General features: G+C 36.2%; 4 protein-coding genes and 1 long non-coding RNA gene across 8 annotated transcripts in view; 2 read left to right on the top strand and 3 right to left on the bottom strand.

Moving 5' to 3' along the window:
• Nucleotides 1-1,174, top strand: part of tpk1 (thiamin pyrophosphokinase 1) — a 72,743-nt gene extending 71,569 nt beyond the window's left edge. For 2 of the 4 annotated variants that reach the window (XM_058060119.2, XM_058060120.2), the window contains exon 9: nucleotides 277-636. In XM_058060119.2, the coding sequence (XP_057916102.2) occupies nucleotides 277-443 (167 nt within the window). In that variant the 3' untranslated portion in view covers nucleotides 444-636. Of the gene's footprint in view, nucleotides 1-276 lie in introns of all 4 variants that reach the window. The other 2 variants (XM_078790609.1, XM_078790608.1) reach the window with 2 other exon arrangements.
• On the bottom strand, nucleotides 595-2,042 carry sec61g (SEC61 translocon subunit gamma). Its single transcript, XM_058060121.2, has 4 exons — nucleotides 1,904-2,042; nucleotides 1,425-1,538; nucleotides 957-1,059; nucleotides 595-784 (listed from the first exon to the last, which is right to left on the bottom strand). Exons 2-4 carry the CDS (start codon nucleotides 1,516-1,518, stop codon nucleotides 775-777), a joined length of 207 nt encoding a protein of 68 aa, XP_057916104.1. The 5' UTR covers nucleotides 1,519-1,538; nucleotides 1,904-2,042; the 3' UTR covers nucleotides 595-774.
• LOC131108797 (uncharacterized) lies at nucleotides 1,302-16,423 on the top strand. The gene is made up of 5 exons (XR_009120540.2): nucleotides 1,302-1,557; nucleotides 2,775-3,079; nucleotides 4,270-4,397; nucleotides 5,767-5,812; nucleotides 14,356-16,423. It is a non-coding gene; the product is annotated as an uncharacterized LOC131108797 (long non-coding RNA).
• LOC131108794 (retinol dehydrogenase 12-like) lies at nucleotides 2,620-10,379 on the bottom strand. Its single transcript, XM_058060118.2, has 7 exons — nucleotides 10,256-10,379; nucleotides 9,937-10,052; nucleotides 5,640-5,795; nucleotides 5,460-5,564; nucleotides 4,208-4,417; nucleotides 2,937-3,129; nucleotides 2,620-2,867 (listed from the first exon to the last, which is right to left on the bottom strand). Exons 1-7 carry the CDS (start codon nucleotides 10,264-10,266, stop codon nucleotides 2,765-2,767), a joined length of 894 nt encoding a protein of 297 aa, XP_057916101.2. The 5' UTR covers nucleotides 10,267-10,379; the 3' UTR covers nucleotides 2,620-2,764.
• On the bottom strand, nucleotides 12,970-17,410 carry LOC131108793 (retinol dehydrogenase 11-like). Its single transcript, XM_058060116.2, has 7 exons — nucleotides 17,370-17,410; nucleotides 16,212-16,327; nucleotides 15,987-16,142; nucleotides 15,800-15,904; nucleotides 14,259-14,468; nucleotides 13,245-13,437; nucleotides 12,970-13,164 (listed from the first exon to the last, which is right to left on the bottom strand). The coding sequence occupies exons 1-7, from the start codon at nucleotides 17,381-17,383 to the stop codon at nucleotides 13,062-13,064; spliced, it is 897 nt and encodes a 298-aa protein (XP_057916099.1). The 5' UTR covers nucleotides 17,384-17,410; the 3' UTR covers nucleotides 12,970-13,061.
• Nucleotides 17,411-18,928: the final 1,518 nt, after the last annotated feature.

Raw genomic sequence — 18,928 nt, 5'->3', positions numbered from 1 at the left:
CTTCCGCCTTAAACATAAGCTACATGTCAAATTGTTTGTATTTTAAAAGCATACATGAGCTTGTGTACACTCAGGCGATTATATTAATGATTATATATTGTACAGTGTAATAGTTGTTAGTTTTTAAAGAGATAATACTACCGATAAGTGACACTCATTTTTGTACATGCTGTTGCAGTAGCGCTTAACGGCCACTTGAGGTCAGCCTGTAGCACCCCTACTCACCTTCCCCAAACAAGAACTCCTATTTAACGTCTTCTCGTTCCTGTCATCCAGATAACCAAGTGCTTGAGTTCGGGAAGCTGGTGAGCACCTCCAACACCTACGAGCCTGTGTCCCCCGGAGCGCCCAGGAAGTGTGTAACAGTCAACACAGACCGGCCTTTGCTGTGGAGCATGGGCATCCACAAGGAGGGGGGTTGCTGGCAAACACCATCACCTTGACTGTTTCAAGTTGTACAGCTTTTGCAATGTAAGGCTGGTATATACAACATTTTTAAAAAGGTAAACTATTAGAAATCCACATGTAATAAATAGCATCAAATATTTTTTATGCAGGAAGACAACATTTAGCATTCTACAACAAAATAGAAATCTAATTAAAAAGGCAAAGTTGGCATCCAATTGCATTTTTTTTATTATTTACATAGCATAATAGAAATGTTGACTACAGAATGTAATAAAAATGTCACTCCTTCTGTTCCCCTCCCCTCATCAGAACGTTGCATGTCTGTCTTCTGATTCCAGATGCTCATCTTCTGTGTTTGATTGGAATTTAACCACCACTGCAAGACAAAAAAAGGATGCTTTACACACGCAATTGGATAGGAAAGCTGTTTTTCAGGTTAATGTTGCATTATTATTATTACATTTGCACCAAAAAAGTAGTATAAATGCAAAATAAGGGTATTTAACTTAAATGCTAAATGACAGTTTTAATGCATTGCAGCAACTTACACAATAATGTTGTTGATAGGGATGTGGATGAGTTTGACGAAGAAGCCGATGAATCCCATGATGGCGAATCCAATAGCTGTGGCCATTGCAATTTTCTGAAATTCTAGAAAACGGTGAGCAGACATTTAATTAAAACCTCTTAAAACCCGACGGACCCGTCACCGGGAGCTTATAATGTAAACAGACGTGACGTTAGACATTTTTGTTTATTTAAATTTTGATATGATTATTAAATAATGATAAAAAAAATAATGACAAATAACCGCAAGTATGTCACACTTGAAGCAATTCTTACAAATTTTGTCTTATATTTGTTGTTCACGACTTTGTTTTACACAATTAAAGCTTGGGCGACTTCCGTGTCTTGGGTTACATTGAAATAATTCCGACCAGAAACAGTTTTCACTATTAAATGGCCGCCCCACGTACACATTAGATATGCTAATGCTCTCATGATGACATCCATACCTTTTCTGTCGGGTTTGGTACATCTTTTCACCAGCCTTATGGAGTCTTTGACGAACTGCCTGCTCGGCTCAACAAACTGCATGACCTGATCCATGGCGCTTGAGGTTTTATTTGCTGGTGAGAAACGGGAAAGGTATCACAAACCGTCGGCTAGCTACATGCTAACTCACCGCTATCTTACGCTGACGTTGACTTTAGCCTTACAACTTTCACACTCACAAAAAGTTACAAGAGCAGCACTAAAATGAGTCATTATATGGTTGGTTTAATGATATTATATGACATGTATACACTGATTACATTGTGTATGTTGATATACAATTAGAATGTATATGCTACACTGCTATGGTGAAAATAATCTGGCAAATTAACGTGCGTGGCAAAACTACAGAAAGAAAAAACTACTAAAGAAAAACTCCAACCGTTTTCTAAATACATTTTACACTTTTAAATTATATTACAGCAAAATCGCTTTTTACCTTTTCAGGGATTGCTTGTTGAGGAGCGAGTCGTAGAGAGTGACGCCACGTAGCTGGGAGGATTTAAGAGGTCGCAGAGCTGACGTAGACTTTACACGCGCATGCGCAAATTCTTACTCGTTTCGCATTTCATACGACCACTGTGGTCCACAGTGACACCTAGCGACGAGGAAAGAAACGCGCATGATAAGACGGCGTGTATATAACCTATAAACCTCAGCTTTCTTAGTTTATTACATATTTTCAATGTACATTACGTTTAATATGATTCTATTTAATTAAATATAGTATTATAGGTCTGTTTATTCTTAACCAATGTATAAGCATATGTTTTTATAAAAAGTGTTAATGACTTGCCTGAATTTTAATTGAATAGAATGGTAACATGAGAATAGGGATGGACAGGATAAACACTTATCATTGAGAGTTTCTTTTAATTATTTAACATTTATTCATAATTTAATTAAATGTTATATAATTTTTATTCAATTGTACATATTTTAATGATTTATGCATTATTATTATAGTATTTTTAAAATAAACTAATAAATAAAATAAAATGCATTTTTAAAAATTGCTATAATAACTAAGTCGCAGTGCCTGTGACCTTTTAGTTGGCTCGTTCCACATTCCACTGGACTTAAATAATCACTCGTGATATGGCTTAGTTTTCCCCCCTCTCAATTCAGCGGTCCCCCATAATAAATACTCAACAATGAGGACAGAAAAATAATTTAAGACACCAAATGTAGAACACTAGTGACAACAAAGTAGCATAGCTAAAGTAATATTAATGCCTCTATAATGCTGTTTGAATGACGCCTTTGTTATGGTTAACAGTCCTTTTTTCCTGTATGAAATTCACTGCCAGGTGATGCCAAGCATGTTGCAGCTTCTGTCCCACAGCTTCTGGGCCACATCGTCATCAGAGGCCGTTCTGGAGCACCTTGCAGGGGCGCAATCGCTGCAAGCACATGAACGTGACTGTCACACACAACCCAAAGTGTGTCTGGAAGAAGCATTCTGGATGTACCTGAAGTAGCCACCACTCTGACTCTCCAGGCCAGGCTGCACGGCACAGAAGATGGTGGTCTGAGCCCCCTCCACCGTCGTCTTGGTGAAAATCCTGAAGATCTTCACAGCCACCTGGATACACTGGTGCTGGTGCCTCCACAGGTCGGACTGCACCACACCCGGGTGTAGGGAGAACACGCTCACCCCAGTTCCTACAACATGCATCAGAAATAGTGCATATGCATTGATATGTACTAACCATATTTCATGACCACAGTATAAGTTTGATTTATTTTTTATTAGTATGCTAACATTAGCATTGCTAGCATGCAACATTAGCATACTAGCCTTTTTTGTTATTTCCAAGGGTAGACACATGCTGTATATAAACATTTACCACTACCGTGCCAGGTGTTAGCATGCTAATATTACCAGAGTAGCATTTTAGCATTTTAGTTTTCATGGGTAGACACTTATATGAACACTTAGCACTATCATGCTCAGTGTAGCATGCTAAATTAGCATAGTAGCATTTTTTAGCCATTTTCAAAGGTAGACACAATAACATTAGCATGATAGCATTAGCATGAGCATACTAGTATTTTTGGCAATTTTCATAAATATGAACCTAAGCAGACACTCACCGCTATCATGTTAATGTTTGCATATTAGCATGCTAACATGTTTTTTTATTAATGCTAACGTTAGTATGCAAACATTAGCTTGTTAGCATTTTTTAAGTCATACCCTTTGATGGTATGTGTTAATGATTTACCACGATCGTGCCAGGTGTTAGCATGCTTATATTAGCATGTTAGCATTGCAAGCACGCTAATATTACCAGAGTAGCATTTTAGCATTTTAGTTTTCATGGATAGACACGTATTATTACGTTTGCATAGTAGCATTTTTTAGCCATTTTCAAAGGTAGACACTATTATGCTGTGTTAACACGATAACGTTAGCATGATAGCTTTGCTAGCATTCTAATATGAGCATACTAGCATTTTTGGCAATTTTCATAAATATGAACCTAAGCAGACACTCACCGCTATCATGTTAATGTTAGCATATTAGCATGCTCATTTTTTATCAATGCTAACCTAAGTATGCAAACATTAGCTTGTTAGCATTTTTTAAGTCATTCATACACTTCGATGGTATGTGTTAATGGTCAAAGAATATAAATATGGAGTAAAAACAGTAAATGTAGGACTAATATGTATTGTGTAAATCACTGTTAATTGACATCCATTTGAATTTAGCATGCTAACACATTTCATTCCAAACCTTCTAGCTTTTTGGCGAGGGCTCGTGCAAAGAGGACATTGGCCAGTTTGCTCTGTCCGTAGGCTTTCATGGTGTCGTAGCTGCTCTCGCTGTTGAGGTCTTCCAGTTGGATGCCGGTCCAGGTGTGAGCCACCGACGCCACCACGACAATCCGAGCCGGAGCTGACCACTTGATCAAGTCCAGTAGCAGGTAAGTCAACAGGAAGTGACCTGTTATTTCACACACACACACACATATATAGACACACTGTAACATGAAGCCACAGGTTTATTGCACGGTTTGTTGCACAGTTATTGCTTGCTGAAAATAAAATTAATTAATTAATTAATTAAATTGTGTAACGTAACATACTAAACTAAACTAAACTAAACTAAACTAAACTAAACTAAACTAAACTAAACTAAACTAATAAAAAATAAAATAAAATACTAAACTAATAAAATAAAATACTAAACTAAATTAAACTAAACTAAACTAAGATAAACTAATAAAATAAAATAAAATACTAAACTAAGTTAAACTAATAAAATAAAATAAAATAAAATAAAATAAAATAAAATAAAATAAAATAAAATAAAATAAAATAAAATAAAATAAAATAAAATTGTTTTTTTCAGTTACCACCACTGCACTGTACTGCTAACCTAAAATAATAATCTGTATTTCTGTTCACTAATAATATTTTTTAAATGATAGATAAAGCAGTCCAAATCAAACACGAATAAGAAATGTATAAATAATTAAATAAATACTGCAGTATAAATAAATACTGCATTGTATTTCTGCACTATACCAAGCACACACCCCAATTAAGTCATGAGGAAATGTGTGTTTACATTCAATGTAAAGGGCTTTGTTCATTTCCTGTCTGCACCATTGTTCTTCATATCCTTTCTTCCTCTTCTGAAGGAAGTTCCTAGTCGTGCTGTACGTGTGTACGGTACATACAGTACACTGTTCAGTATGTATCCTCATGTTTACATGCGCATGTGTGTGTGGGCTGTTAGTGGGAGCACAGCATGTTCTATCCTCTCAAAATACCATTTATGAAGGATGGTGGCGAAAACACAATGTGCGCCATATGATGCATTTTCTATGCAAACATCATCATTGTTGCTTTTTCTCCATTATGTAACCACCTTAACTGGATTACTTCAACTGGCTTCCTGCAGTAATATCACCTCAGGTGAATGACGACGAGGTGAAATTGATTTTATGGATGTTCTGTGGTCGCTCTTTTTCGTGACTTACCCAAATGATTGACTCCAAACTGCATTTCATAGCCGTCAGCAGTCTTGGAGTACGGGCACATCATGATGCCCGCGTTGTTTATCAGAATATTCACTTTTTTCTCCTCTAAGAAATAACACAAGAGTAGAATTACAATGCAAAAAGCTCCAGAAATGATCTCGGAAGGTACATAAAATCTACCTTTGTTGATGAGCTCTGCAAAGGCTCTAATGGACCGACTGTCCGATAAATCCAGCTTCCTAATCACCACATTCTCATTGCCAGTGTCTTCCAAAATGTCCAATCTCGCCTCTTCTGCTCGTTCCAGGTCCCTGCACGCCATGATGATGCGGGCGCCTCAAGAGGAAAAAAAGGTTGGTCAAAATTTCCAGTATATACTCTCATAATAATAATATTTTTTTAGAATTTAATTGAATTGCATTATTTGAGATATTTATTTTATATATTTTTTATTTTTATATTATATATTTTTATATTTTATATTAAACTAAAAATGTATACGATAAAATATACACTTTATACATTTTTAAATGGTTTATGTCAAAATTAAATTAAAAACAAACAGAAAATTAAAGTTAAAAAATATATATCATTTAATTTTGATATTTTTTATGAAAATGAAAAATAAATAATTTGATACATATTTGAATTCGAAAAGAAAAATTTGTATTTTTTAATAACATTTTTAACACATAAAAAATAATAAATCATATGGACATGTAAAAAGACACATCAAATTCAAAATTAAATACAATTAAATAAATATAATTTATTTGTGTATGTTTATATTAAAATGTGAAAATTACATATAAAAAATATACATATAAAATCTAATTTCTACATTATTTTTTGAAAAATGAAAAATATTTTTGTCGCTTTGTTGTATTTGTATTTTTTTATGTATGTTATTTTTTAAGAAAATACAAAAATAATAAATACATTTAATAATATATTGTTTAAAATATATGAAAAATATATTTAAAATACATACAAAAATATATATTTTAATGTTTTTTAATAATATTTTCTGGTATTTATTTTAGAACTTCAAAGGGGATGCAACCCCAGACTTTGAAGACCATGGCCTTAGATCATACAGGTGTACCTAATGTTGTGGCTGGACACTAAAACGACTAAATTGCTATATAATTAGTGAGCATGTAACAGATGGAATGTAAAGATGATTAAATAGCCACCAACGACACTTTCTCATCAATGAGCTGCTCTCAGTATGCACGTATACGCCACACACACACACACACACACACACACACACACAAACATAATAGCGTTGCCAGCAATTATGGAAGAGGAGAGTGATTACTCAGTGGCAGCTTTGTTTCCTGCTGGGAAAACTCAGTAACTCCCACGTTGCCTCGCAGGCCAAGTTCACTTCATTAAAATAAAGCAGACAACAAAGTGTTTTCATGGAGGCCAAAGACTCCGTGTTGAAAGACTTCCTGTTGCTTTTTAAGAAGGAATATCATTCATGTACGCAAGACTTATTATTATTATTATATTTTATATTTTATATATGCGTATGTGCCTTTTGTCACACCTCACAATGCTCCCTCTGTGTCCCCCCCACCCCTTTTTTTGACGCCTCGTCGGTGTTGTGTCGACTGACTGTCAGAGTGTGAAGCATCACCTCGCTCGCTCTTACGGTGCTGAGATAGGAGAGAGAGAGAGAGCGATGGGGGGGTGGGGGGTTGGGGTATTAAACCTGATTCTTTGCTGGAGGGGGGTCGTGTTTTTTAGCTTGAAATCTGCTTAACTTTTGGACCTGCTTATTTCATGGCTGGAATGTTTAGGTCACATAATGCTACAGTATAGTGTTAGCCACAAGGTGCTTGTCGCTGCCGTCCTTCCATAGAAAGGAAAAAAGCCATAGTCAGCGTTTTTGGCTTGTTTTCTTTATTCTTTTTTCTTTTTTTCTTCTTATCGTAACATTTTATTTAAAAATAACCGCACTTTGTTGTAGTAGTAACTGTAGCAGTAGGTAAAGATACTTAATACTTCTAAAAGTAGTTGAAGAAGCAACATTAGATGTAGTAATCATAGTACTTGTAATAGTTGTAAGTAAAAGTACTTTATAGTAGTACTAATAGTTGCAGTAAGTGAAGGTACTTGTTACAATTGTAGCATTATGACGAGTAGAGATAATGATTGATACTCTTTGCGTTAGTAGTATAGTATAGTAGTAGCGTATATTAATAGTATATAGTACATTTATGATTATGACTACCACTCGTAGTCGTAGTAGTACCAGTAAAAGTCATCGTTATAGCACTAGTTGTATTAGCTACAATAGTAAAAGTAATAGTAATAGTAAAAGTACTTTTTTCGATAACTGCTGCATCAGCTGTAGTACTAATAGTTGCAGTAAGTGAAGGTACTTATTATAATTGTAGCATTATGACGAGTACAGATAATAGAACTACTCTTTGCATTAGTAGTATAGTATAGTAGTGGCATATATTAATAGTATATAGTATATTTATGATCATGACTACCACTCGTAGTAGTAGTACTACCAGTAAAAGTCATAGTTATAGCACTAGTTGTATTAGCTACAAAAGTAATAGTAAAAGTACTTTTTTCTATAACTGCGGCATCAGCTGTAGTACTAATAGTTGCAGTAAGTGAAGGTACTTGTTATAATTGTAGCGATAAGTAGAGATAATAGATAATACTCTTTGCATTAGTATAGTATATTAATAGTATTTAGTATATTTATGACAATGACTACCACTCGTCGTCGTAGTAGTACCAGTAAAAGTCATAGTTATAGCACTAGTTGTATTAGCTACAATAGTAGTAGCAGTCATAGTACTTGTAATTGTGGTAAGTAAAAGTACTTTTTTCTATAACTGCTGCATCAGCAGTAGTACTAATAGTTGCAGTAAGTGAAGGTACTTGTTATAATTGTAGCATTATGACGAGTAGAGATAATAGATAATACTCTTTGCGTTAGTAGTATAGTATAGTAGTAGTGTATATTAATAGTATATACGTAGTATGTTTATGATTATGACTAGTAAAAGTCATAATTATAGCACTAGTTGTATTAGCTACAATAATAGTAGTAGTAATAGTAATAGTAGTCTTATAGCAGCACTAATAAGTAGTACTAATTCTTATTATTATAGCAGTAGTGCTCACAGTAATAGTAGCAGCAGTGGTTGTTTAGCTACAGTAGGGTGAGTACTATATAGTATAGTTTCTAGTAATATGAGGGAGTGTAGTATATTTAGCCTGGTAGTCTTATTTTTAAAAAGTACAATAGCAGTAGTAGTAGTAATAGGAGCGGTTATTGTAATAGTTGTGTTACAGTCGGTTCAGCACTTGTAGTATTAGACGCAGTAGTGGTAACGGCAGCAGAGTTGCTGTTTTAATAGTAGTACTTATAAGGTGGTGTAAGTAAAAGTTGTAGTACAGGTAGTACTATAAGCATTAATAGTAATTTTGAAGAAACAGTAGCACAGTAGTTGTTTTAATACAGGGAGGAATCATTGTAGTATTCGTCATAGCAGGTATTGTAGTAGTTATTGTAGTAGTAAAACTTATACTACTAGAGGCAGTCCACTAGTAGTAGTCTTGGCAGTAGTAGTAGTACCAGTAAAAGTCATAGTTATAGCACTAGTTATATTAGCTACAATCGTAGTAGTAGTAGTAGTAGTATTAGACGTAGTAATGGTAGCTGTTTTAATAGTAGTATTTGTAGTATCAGTAGTTGTTAAGGCGGTAGAAGTAAAAGTTGCGATACAGGTAGTACTGTACTAACTATACTGACTATAAGCATTAATAGTAGTTTTAGTGGAAAGTGAAGTATAGTAATGGAAGGAACAGTAGCACAGTAGTAGTAGTAGTAGTAGTAGTAGTAGTATTCGTCATAGCAGGTATTGTAGTTGTAGTAGTAGTAAAAGCTATGGTACTAAAGTAGGGAAAGTAACAGGTTGTAGAGTGTTGTAGACAGTTACAATAGTAGTAGTAGAAGTAGTAGTGATGGTGGTAGTAGTAGTACTAGTAGTACAGGTAGTACTATAAGCATTAATAGTAATTTTAGTGGAAAGTGAAGTATAGTAGTGGAAGGAACAGTAGCACAGTAGTTGTTTTTACAGTAGCTGTGTTGCAGTAGGTTCAACAATTGTAGTATTAGACGCAGTACTGGTAGCTGTTTTAATAGTAGTATTTGTAGTATCAGTAGTCGTTAAGGCGGTAGAAAGTAAAAGTTGTGATACAGGTAGTTCTATTAGCATTAATAGTAATTTTAGTGGAAAGTGAAGTATAGTAGTGAAAGGAACAGTAGTAGTAGTAGTAGTATTCGTCGGGGGCAGGTATTGTAGTAGTTGTAGTAGTAGTAAAAGCTATAGTACTAAAGTTGGGAAAGTAACAGGTTGTAGAGTGTTGTAGACAGTGACACTAGTAGTAGTAGAAGTAGTAGTGATGGTGGTAGTAGTAGTACTAGTAGTAGTACCTCTTGCTGCCAGGTCCCGGGCAGTCTCCTTGCCGATGCCAGTATTTGCTCCGGTAATGATGACCGTTTGACCGTCAAGTCTCTCCTCACACGACCATCGCTGGAAGCAAATAGACCTCAAACACACAAAAACAAAGTATTATCTATCAACGAAGTACAGTAAATATTTTTAAAAGTCCGCAAATATTGATATAATTCGAGTTATCAAAGTCCCGTCAAAGTCTTGTCAAGAGTTAGCAGGGATTAGCCACATTAGCACGCGCAGCTAGCTAATGTTTGTAGTCCTCCCGGCACGCGCGCGTCCAAGATGTCCGCCTACCTGCAGTACATCTTTTTATGCTCCAATCACACACCTTGCAGCTCCCGCCGACTAAAGAACAATGCGTCTCTTGGCATCAGCATCTTCATCATCATCCCAGCTTCGCATTAGCCCCGCCCATCTTTGTCGCTACAGCATCAGTGCTGAGCCAATCCGGAGCGAGCTCGCGCATAATTGATTCGAAAATTCCAACCATTATTTATCATCGTCTTCTTCTTTCTCTTTATACAAAATGTTCTCTTTATGCAAAATTATTTCCATTTTTACATCAACATAACTATTATGAATGCACATGACGTACACTTAGTACTACAATTTGCAGTTTTAATAGAAAATGTACTTGTGGTTCTTTTGGAGAATCTGTTGCAGTTCTCCTTCTGGCCGCTTGATGGCATCCTCGGTCAAGAAAACCCTGTCTCCCTTATCATCAATAATCATTGCAGTAGTTGTGCATTCATTCATAGTACTAATAATTGTAGTAGTATAGTAGTAGTTCCATTGGGTTGTTGGTCTGATGTTCATAGTCATAGTACTAATAATTGTAGTAGTATAGTAGTAGTTCCATTGGGGTGTTGGTCTGATATACAGTTAGTACTACAATTTGCAGTTTTAATGAATGAATGTACTTGTGGTTCTTTTTGGGAATCTGTTGCAATTCTCCTTCTGGCCGCTTGATGGCATCCTGGGTCAAGAAAAGCCTGTCTCCCTTATCATAAATCCTTTATTATAAAATGAAAAATATACAAAATAATAATTTTATATATATTTGAATTAAGTGCCTTTGTTTTACATGTATTTTTTAAATAACATTTTTAAACATAAAAAAATAATTAATCATTTGGACATGTAAAATACACGTCAAATTAAAATTACATTGAAAATAAATATAATTTATTTGTGTATGTTTATATTAAAAATGAAAATTATGTAAATACATATAAAATTTAATTTCTACATTATTTTTAGAAAAACTTTGTTATATTTGTATTTTTTAAATGCTATTTAAAAGAATAATAATAATAAATTCATCTAATAATATATTTTAATATATTTAAAATACATTAAAAATATATTTTTATGTGTTTTTTTAAATAATATTTTCTGGTATTTATTTTAGAACTTGAAAGGGGACACAAACCGAGACTTTGAAGACCACAGCCTTAGATCATACAGGTGTACCTAATGTTGTTAGCCACTATTTATCATCATCTTCTTCTTCTTTCTCTTTATACACCACATAATATTTCCATTTTTACATCAAGATAGTTATTATATATGCACATGACATACAGTTAGTACTACAATTTGCAGTTTTAATAGAAAATGTGCTTGTGGTTCTTTTTGGGAATCTGTTGCAGTTCTCCTTCTGGCCGCTTGATGGCATCCTGGGTCAAAAAAAGCCAGTCTCCCTTATCATCAATAATCACTGCAGTAGTTGTTGCATTCATAGTCATAGTATTAATAGTTGTAGTAGTACAGTAGTAGTTCAATTGGGTTGTTGGTCTGATGTACAGTTAGTACTACAATTTGCAGTTTTAATGAATGAATGTACTTGTGGTTCTTTTGGGAATCTGTTGCAGTTCTCCTTCTGGCCGCTTGATGGCATCCTGGGTCAAGAAAAGCCTGTCTCCCTTATCAATAATCATTGCAGTAGTTGTTGCATTCATAGTCATAGGACTAATAATTGCAGTAGTATAGTAGTAGTTCCATTGGTTTGTTGGTCGTTGCAGTCATAGTAGTAACATGTATAGTAGCTAGTGATATTATTGGTAGCAAAAGTAGCAGTTGCAATAGTAGTAGTAGTTGCAGCAGTAGTGTTAGTAATATTAATAGTAGTAGTATTATTAGTAAAAGCTGTAATTGCGGTACTTGCAGCATTAGTTGCAGTAGTTGTGGGAGTAGTAGCAGCAGTTGGCAGTGTGCTAATGTTAGCATGCTAACACATAGCATGATAGTGCCAAATCTTCATATGTATATGTGTGTACCCTAAAAATGCAACTATGCTAATATTATGTATATTAATCTAATATTATTAACATTAGCATGCTAGCAACATGTTAACATGAGCCTTGCTAACACCAAGCATTATCGCGGTGTTTATTCATATATGTGTCTACCCATGACAGTAGATAGTAGTAGAGATAGTCATATGTTCTCATTACCATGCTAGCAATGCTCACATGCTATCACCTAGCATGATATATGCGGGAAAGGCTAAATCTCACAAAGAAATGCTCTGACCATTTTTTTTGTCAAGTTATATGTACAAATGCCGAAAAAGTCCTTTAATAAAAACTTCCTGGATCCAGACGGTGATCCGGCTCACCCCCAAAATGTAATCAGTTCTTCAATATTAGTTGCAGTAGTTGCCAGTGTGCTAATGTTAGCATGCTAACACCTAGCATGATAGTACCAAATGTTCATATATGTGTACCCTAAAAATGCAACTATGCTAAAATTATGTATATTAATCTAATATTATTAATATTAGCATGCTAGCAACAGCAACATGCTAACATTAGCATGCTAACACCAAACATTATAGTAGTGTTTATACATATATGTGTCTAACCATGACAGTAGATAGTAGTAGAGAAAGTCATATGTATGTTTACATCACCATGCTAGCAATGCTAACACCTAGCATGATATATGCGGGGAAGGCTAAATCTCCCAAAGAAATGCTCTGACCATCAGAAGGTCCATTGGAAGTATCTTTTAATGGTAATGTCAACCACAGACCTTCATGTATCTTAGCATGAAACGTGTTGTAAAAGTACAAGAGCAAGTTGTAGTACTTAGGTGACTATCTCCAACGGATGTTCAGCAGAGAGCAACTGGTGGCCCACAGTTTTAAGGCGGTTCCATCATCTTGCCCCGCCCTGCAGCTCTTGCTGAGGGCACAATCCCTGCAAGAAGAACAACAAAAATAAATCAAAATAAGCTTCATTGTCATCCAAAGTAAATCAAATAAATATATAATACTCACTTGTAGTGTCCTCCACCTTGCAGCTGACTCTCAGGGGTGACCACGCAGTAGATGGTGGTATACGCCCCTTCTTCTGGGGTCTTGATCAGAGAACCAAACATTTGGATCAAGTCCGCCACAGGCCTCCTGATGTGTCTTGTTATCTCCGTTTTCACAGTACCAGGGTCCACCGAGTACACCATCACTCCCATGACTGCAAACCAAAGCCACAAATGAAGCACCTCCAGCAAAAGTACTTGCAGCAGCATTAGTGGTAGTAGTTGCAGTAGTTGTAGCATTTGTAGTCATAGAAGTACAGTAACATTATGACAAATAGTAGGAGTAGTAGCAGCAGTATTATTGGTAGTAGTATTGTTTTTAGCAACAGCAGTAACAGTAGCTAATGTAGTAGTACTAGTAATAGCAGCAGAACTGTTAGCGGTCCTGTAATAGTAGTAGTTGTACTGTAGTTGTTGTGGACCCAACTGTGCAAAAACTGCAGTTTATTGCAACTGTGATTACTGTGTCATCAGTCGAAATGGTAGTAGTAGTAGTATTGTTTTTAGTAACAGTAGCTAATGTAGTAGTAGCAATAGTAGCAGAACTATTAGCAGTCATGTAATAGTAGTAGTTGTACTGTAGTTGTTGTGGACCCAACTGTGCAAAAACTGCAGTTTATTGCAACTGTGATTACTGTGTCATCAGTCGAAATGGTAGTAGTAGTAGTATTGTTTTTAGTAACAGTAGCTAATGTAGTAGTAGCAATAGTAGCAGAACTATTAGCAGTCATGTAATAGTAGTAGTTGTACTGCAGTTGTTGTGGACCCAACTGCACGAAAACTGTAGTTTATTGCAACTGTGATTACTGTGTCATTAGTTGTAGTAGTAGCAGTAGTAGTAGTAGTAGTAGTAGTAGTAGTAGTAGTAGTAGTAGTAGAGATTCCCCACTGATCTGTCCCAGTACATAAAACAAACACACCCTATACTTTTGTTGTGGTATCTCACACAGATACCCGATGAAGTAGATGATCATACCCTCCATCCTTTTAGCTAGCTCCCTGGTAAACAGGACGTTAGCTAGCTTGCTCTGCGCGTAGGCTCGCACGGGATGATAGCTCTTCTCCCCATTCAGGTCGTCAAAGTGGATCCGGCCCATGGTGTGAGCGATGGAGGAGAGGTTGATGACCCGGGAAGGGGCGGAGTGCTTTAGCAAGTCCAATAGCAAGAAGGTAAGGAAAAAATGACCTGGGGACAAATGGTGAGGGTTTGATTCTGGATTATTTTATGTATGCTAGTATCTGATTGTCTTAAAGCTAACATTTTTATTGGACTCTAATTAGCACCATGTACATTAGACCCATAGAACAACATCTAAATTAAACCAACATCTTGAAGTCAATAACTTCATGTTCTGTTTTGTCTAAGGAATTTTCTTAAGGAAATTCCAATTCCCAACCAGGAGGAGTTTTTGTGTAATCTTTTGAACTGATTGATGACTACAATCTATCGAATGACCAAACCCGATCCCTAAGACCTAAACCCTGCCCTCCTAACCTAGTCCTTGATTCCAGGCTGAAACCAACCACTGTGGTAAAGCTAACTGATTGACGACTGATCAACTTTCCGATTATCGACTGACCAAACTCGATCCCTAAGAAATTCCAGTTCCCAACCTGCTCCTGGTTTGTGTAATCTTTCTAACTGATTGAGTACTGATCAACCTATCGACTAACCAAACTTGATCCCGAAGAAATTCCAATTCCCAACCTTGAGGAGTTTTTGTGTAATCCTTCTTACTGACTAACAACTGATCAACCTATCGACTGACCAAACTTGATCCCAAAGAAATTCCAATTCCCAACCAGGAGGAATTTTTGTGTAATCTTTCTAACTGACAGACGACTGATCAACCTATCGACTGACCAAACTCGATCCCTAAGAAATTCCAAATCCCAACCAGGAGGAGTTTTTGTGTAATCTTTCTAACTGATTGAGTACCTATCAACCTATAGACTAACCAAACTTGATCCCAAAGAAATTCCAATTCCCAACCAGGAGTTTTTTTGTAATCTTTCGTACTAACTGACGACTGATCAACCTATTGACTGACCAAACTTGATCTCTAAGAAATTCCGATTCCCAACCAGGAGGAGTTTTTGTGTAATCTTTCGAACTGATTGATGACTGATTCGACTGACCAAACTTGATCCCTAAGAAATTCCGATTCCCAACCATGAGGAGTTTTGTGTAATCTTTCGAACTGACTGACGACTGATCAACCGATTGACTGACCAAACTCGATCCCTAAGACCTAAACCCTGGCCTCCTACCCAAGTCCTTGATTCCAGGCTGAAACCAACCACTGTGGTAAAGCTAACCGATTGACGACTGATCAACCGATTGACGACTTGCCAAACACTGAATCTCAGACCTTGATCTTGGCGTCCTACCGAAGTAATCGAGTCGAAACCGCGACCACCCACTGAGACAGAGATTTGAGTTACAGGTTTTGCATAATCTTGATGACTATCGACTGACCAAACCCCGATCCTAAGACCTCGATGTTGGCGTCCTACCCAAGTGATTGACTCCGAACTGCATCTCATATCCATCCACCGTGGTAGCATAAGGACAAATAGCCACGCCGGCGTTGTTGATCAAGTAGTGCAACGCCTTCTCGCCTGGAAAACACAAGAGTCTCCCATCAACACGTCACCTTTACTGCAATACTATCACAGTATTAAGTACACGAGTGCCACCTACTGTTGTAGATTTTCTCAGCAAACTGGCAGATGGATTTAGTGTCGGCCAAATCCAGTTGCCTGACGATGACCTTTGGGCAGGGCACCTCCCTCATGATGTCTTTGGCCGCCTGCTCGGCCTTGGCAATGTCCCGGCACGCCAGGATCACTCGTGCACCTGGGAATAGGTCAAGACGAGTGCGGTTATGTCATTCCTAGATGAAAGATTCCGAGATATGCGGCTTGCCTCTAGCAGCTAGGTCTTTAGCCGTCTCTTTTCCGATTCCTGTGTTGCCCCCCGTTACTATCGCCGTCTTCCCGTCTAGCCGCACGTCGGACGACCATTTTGGGATAAACAGAGACCTGACAGGTAAGAAACAACAACAGAGTCTTTATTTTCATTTCTATTAAAGTTAGTAGCAACTCAAAATCTGCTATTTCATGTCTAGAAGACTCTAATAATGTTTAAAAAAACTTTTTAGAGGGTTTTATATGCTCTAAAAAGGTGACTATAGGGGTGCTATTTCATGTCTAGAAGGCTCTAATAATGTTAAAAAAACTGTTTAGAGGGTTTTATATGCTCTAAAAAGGTGACTATAGGGGTGCTATTTCATGTCTGGAAGGCTCTAATAATGTTAAAAAACTGTTTACAGGGTTTTATATGCTCTAAAAAGGTGACTATAGGGGTGCTATTTCATGTCTGGAAGGCTCTAATAATGTTAAAAAACTGTGTTTAGAAGGTTTTTATATGCTCTAAGTACAAGAATATTTGGTTTGTAAATGTGATAAATGTAAAAAATAAAAATTTTAAACACGTAAAAAATTTAAATAAAATAAATAAAATAATAAATGTAAAAACATCAAATTAAAATTTAATTAAAAATACATATAATTTCTTTGTGTACATTAAAATGAAAATATGAAAATTATGTATATAGTCCATGTAAAATTAATTTATTTATTTTTTATGAAAGTTAAAAATATTTGTGTTGCTTTGTTTATGTATTTTAATGCTATTTTTAGAAAATAAAAAGGAATAAATACATCTAATAATATATTTTAATATATTTAAAATACATTAAAAAAATATATATATATTTTTAAATATTTTCTGGTATTTATTTTAGAACTTGAAAGGGGACACAACTGGAGACTTTGAAGACCACAGCCTTACATCATACAGGTGTACCTAATGTTGTGGCTGGAGGCTTTTTATATGCTCGAAGTACAAAAATATTTGGTTTGTAAGTAAAGAATCGTACTTCACAGTCAGATCTGGAACCAATTTATTGTAATAAATGAGGGATGATTAAGTAAGACCCTCAAACAATGAGCCAATTCAAGAAACAATACATATACAATAAAATAATATATATAAACAGTACCCAAATAAGATGCTCCTTACCTTATCGCCTGCATTTGTGCACTCCTGATAAGCAGAGATGATGTTCTCCAGAGTTATGAAGCAGGAACAAAAATGAGACTTATTATAAGCTACAGTGCAAACAGACCCTCTGTTGTGATCGGAACCAATCAATTTAATCAGGGCATCGAACGGGATCACATGATGTGATCTTCACCTTTCATAATCAGCCACACTAACAGACGACTATTCATTCAATCTGTCCAGAAAAAAAAACAACTGTAAGAGATGAAACCTCAGTACAAAATGAATTCAGAAATCATAAGAATTCATATCGAAGACACCAAACATGTCCCCAATATATTTCATAATAATTATAATCATAATTGTGTGACTGCTGAAAGCATATCGTGTCATATTTTAAGTGAACGTCTTCCCATTGAAAGCGAATGGGCAGTTCAGTTTAAATGGCGCCCTCTGCTGGTGAATAATCTACATCGGCCTCATTTTTTTTTTGGGTCCGCTACCTTGCTGTGTGAATGGTGTTATGTGAACGTCTTCCCATTGAAAACGAATGGGCAGTTCAGTATAAATGGCGCCCTCTGCTGGTGAGAAATCTACATTGGCCTCATTTTTTTTGTCTGCTACCTTCCCATCATGCTTTGCTGCACTGCTGTGTGAATAGTTGTGAATATTACATGTTTAATATAAATAATTAGTACCAAGTGTATTGGTAGATGCCATATTTGTATATTTGTTATTTTTATTGCGTCGGTTTATTTGACACCATGACTATAGGTAGTGTTTTCGCAAATATGGTCCGTCTCTGCTCAGTAGTTCAGATAAAATGTATGATTTGGCTTCCGTTCCTTAGTGTGCTATATTGCGTACACTGGAGGTGTAGGAGCCTTTCCCAACAGGCCTTGCTCAAAGGCTGGGGAACTTCATAGTCACGTACTACACCGTACTGCGGCTTTGTGAAGTAATCATGCGTTGTATGCAATAAAGTGTACGTTCGAGTACGTTCGACGAGGTGGCAGCTGTTGAACTACTCTCTAATAAAAAGTACAAGTGGTATTCGAACCCAGAACCTTCTTGTCACCAACCCTTCGCTATATGCACTAGGCTATATATCACGTATTAACCAAATGTTTGAACGTATATATATCATCATTTTTATTCTTTGTAACACCATGACTTTAGCTAGTGTTCTGGTAACATATATCCTTCTCCCTTGATAAAGTCTCGAGCCTACTGTACATTAGGCTGTGCAGTAGAATATTATCAATATATTAAAAAAATAAAATTTAATCCATCCTCACCCCAGGCTGAGCTACTCATGACGTCGTCTGACTTATTTAAGTCAAAATAAACAAAAATACTCCTAGGATCGATCCCAGAACCTCTGACACTGTAGCCCAGCACTCTATCCACTAGGCTACGAGTCCTCTGAAGAGTTTGGTGGAAATGGCGTAGATAACCTCTAAATTTCCAAAAAGTGACGATGACTTCCAATTTCATGAACTGCTTGTCTGTAAGGGGTATACAAGGGGTATGGTGGTGCCTCCTCCAGGGCTCTTGTCTCCTCAGCCCTCCTCTGT

The sequence above is a fragment of the Doryrhamphus excisus genome, linkage group LG5 (assembly GCF_037039965.1).
Source record: "Doryrhamphus excisus strain RoL-2023G ecotype Guam linkage group LG5, RoL_Dexc_Guam_v1.1, whole genome shotgun sequence".
Taxonomy (NCBI): domain Eukaryota; kingdom Metazoa; phylum Chordata; class Actinopteri; order Syngnathiformes; family Syngnathidae; genus Doryrhamphus; species Doryrhamphus excisus.
This window is presented reverse-complemented; position numbering and strand designations above follow the sequence as displayed.

What these genes read in the sequence shown, in the direction of transcription:
- LOC131108793 (XM_058060116.2), bottom strand. An exon ending in TGCTGAGAAAATCTACAACA is followed by an intron (nt 15,905 to 15,986) that starts GTAGGTGGCACT and finishes TGTGTTTTCCAG; the next exon opens with GCGAGAAGGCGTTGCACTAC. An exon ending in GCTAGCTAAAAGGATGGAGG is followed by an intron (nt 13,438 to 14,258) that starts GTATGATCATCT and finishes TTTGGTTTGCAG; the next exon opens with TCATGGGAGTGATGGTGTAC.
- LOC131108794 (XM_058060118.2), bottom strand. An exon ending in TGCAGAGCTCATCAACAAAG is followed by an intron (nt 5,565 to 5,639) that starts GTAGATTTTATG and finishes GTTATTTCTTAG; the next exon opens with AGGAGAAAAAAGTGAATATT. An exon ending in CAGAGTGGTGGCTACTTCAG is followed by an intron (nt 2,868 to 2,936) that starts GTACATCCAGAA and finishes ATGTGCTTGCAG; the next exon opens with CGATTGCGCCCCTGCAAGGT.
- sec61g (XM_058060121.2), bottom strand. Translation starts at nt 1,518, where the DNA reads ATGGATCAGGTCATGCAGTTTGTTGAGCCGAGCAGGCAGTTCGTCAAA. An exon ending in TACCAAACCCGACAGAAAAG is followed by an intron (nt 1,060 to 1,424) that starts GTATGGATGTCA and finishes ACCGTTTTCTAG; the next exon opens with AATTTCAGAAAATTGCAATG.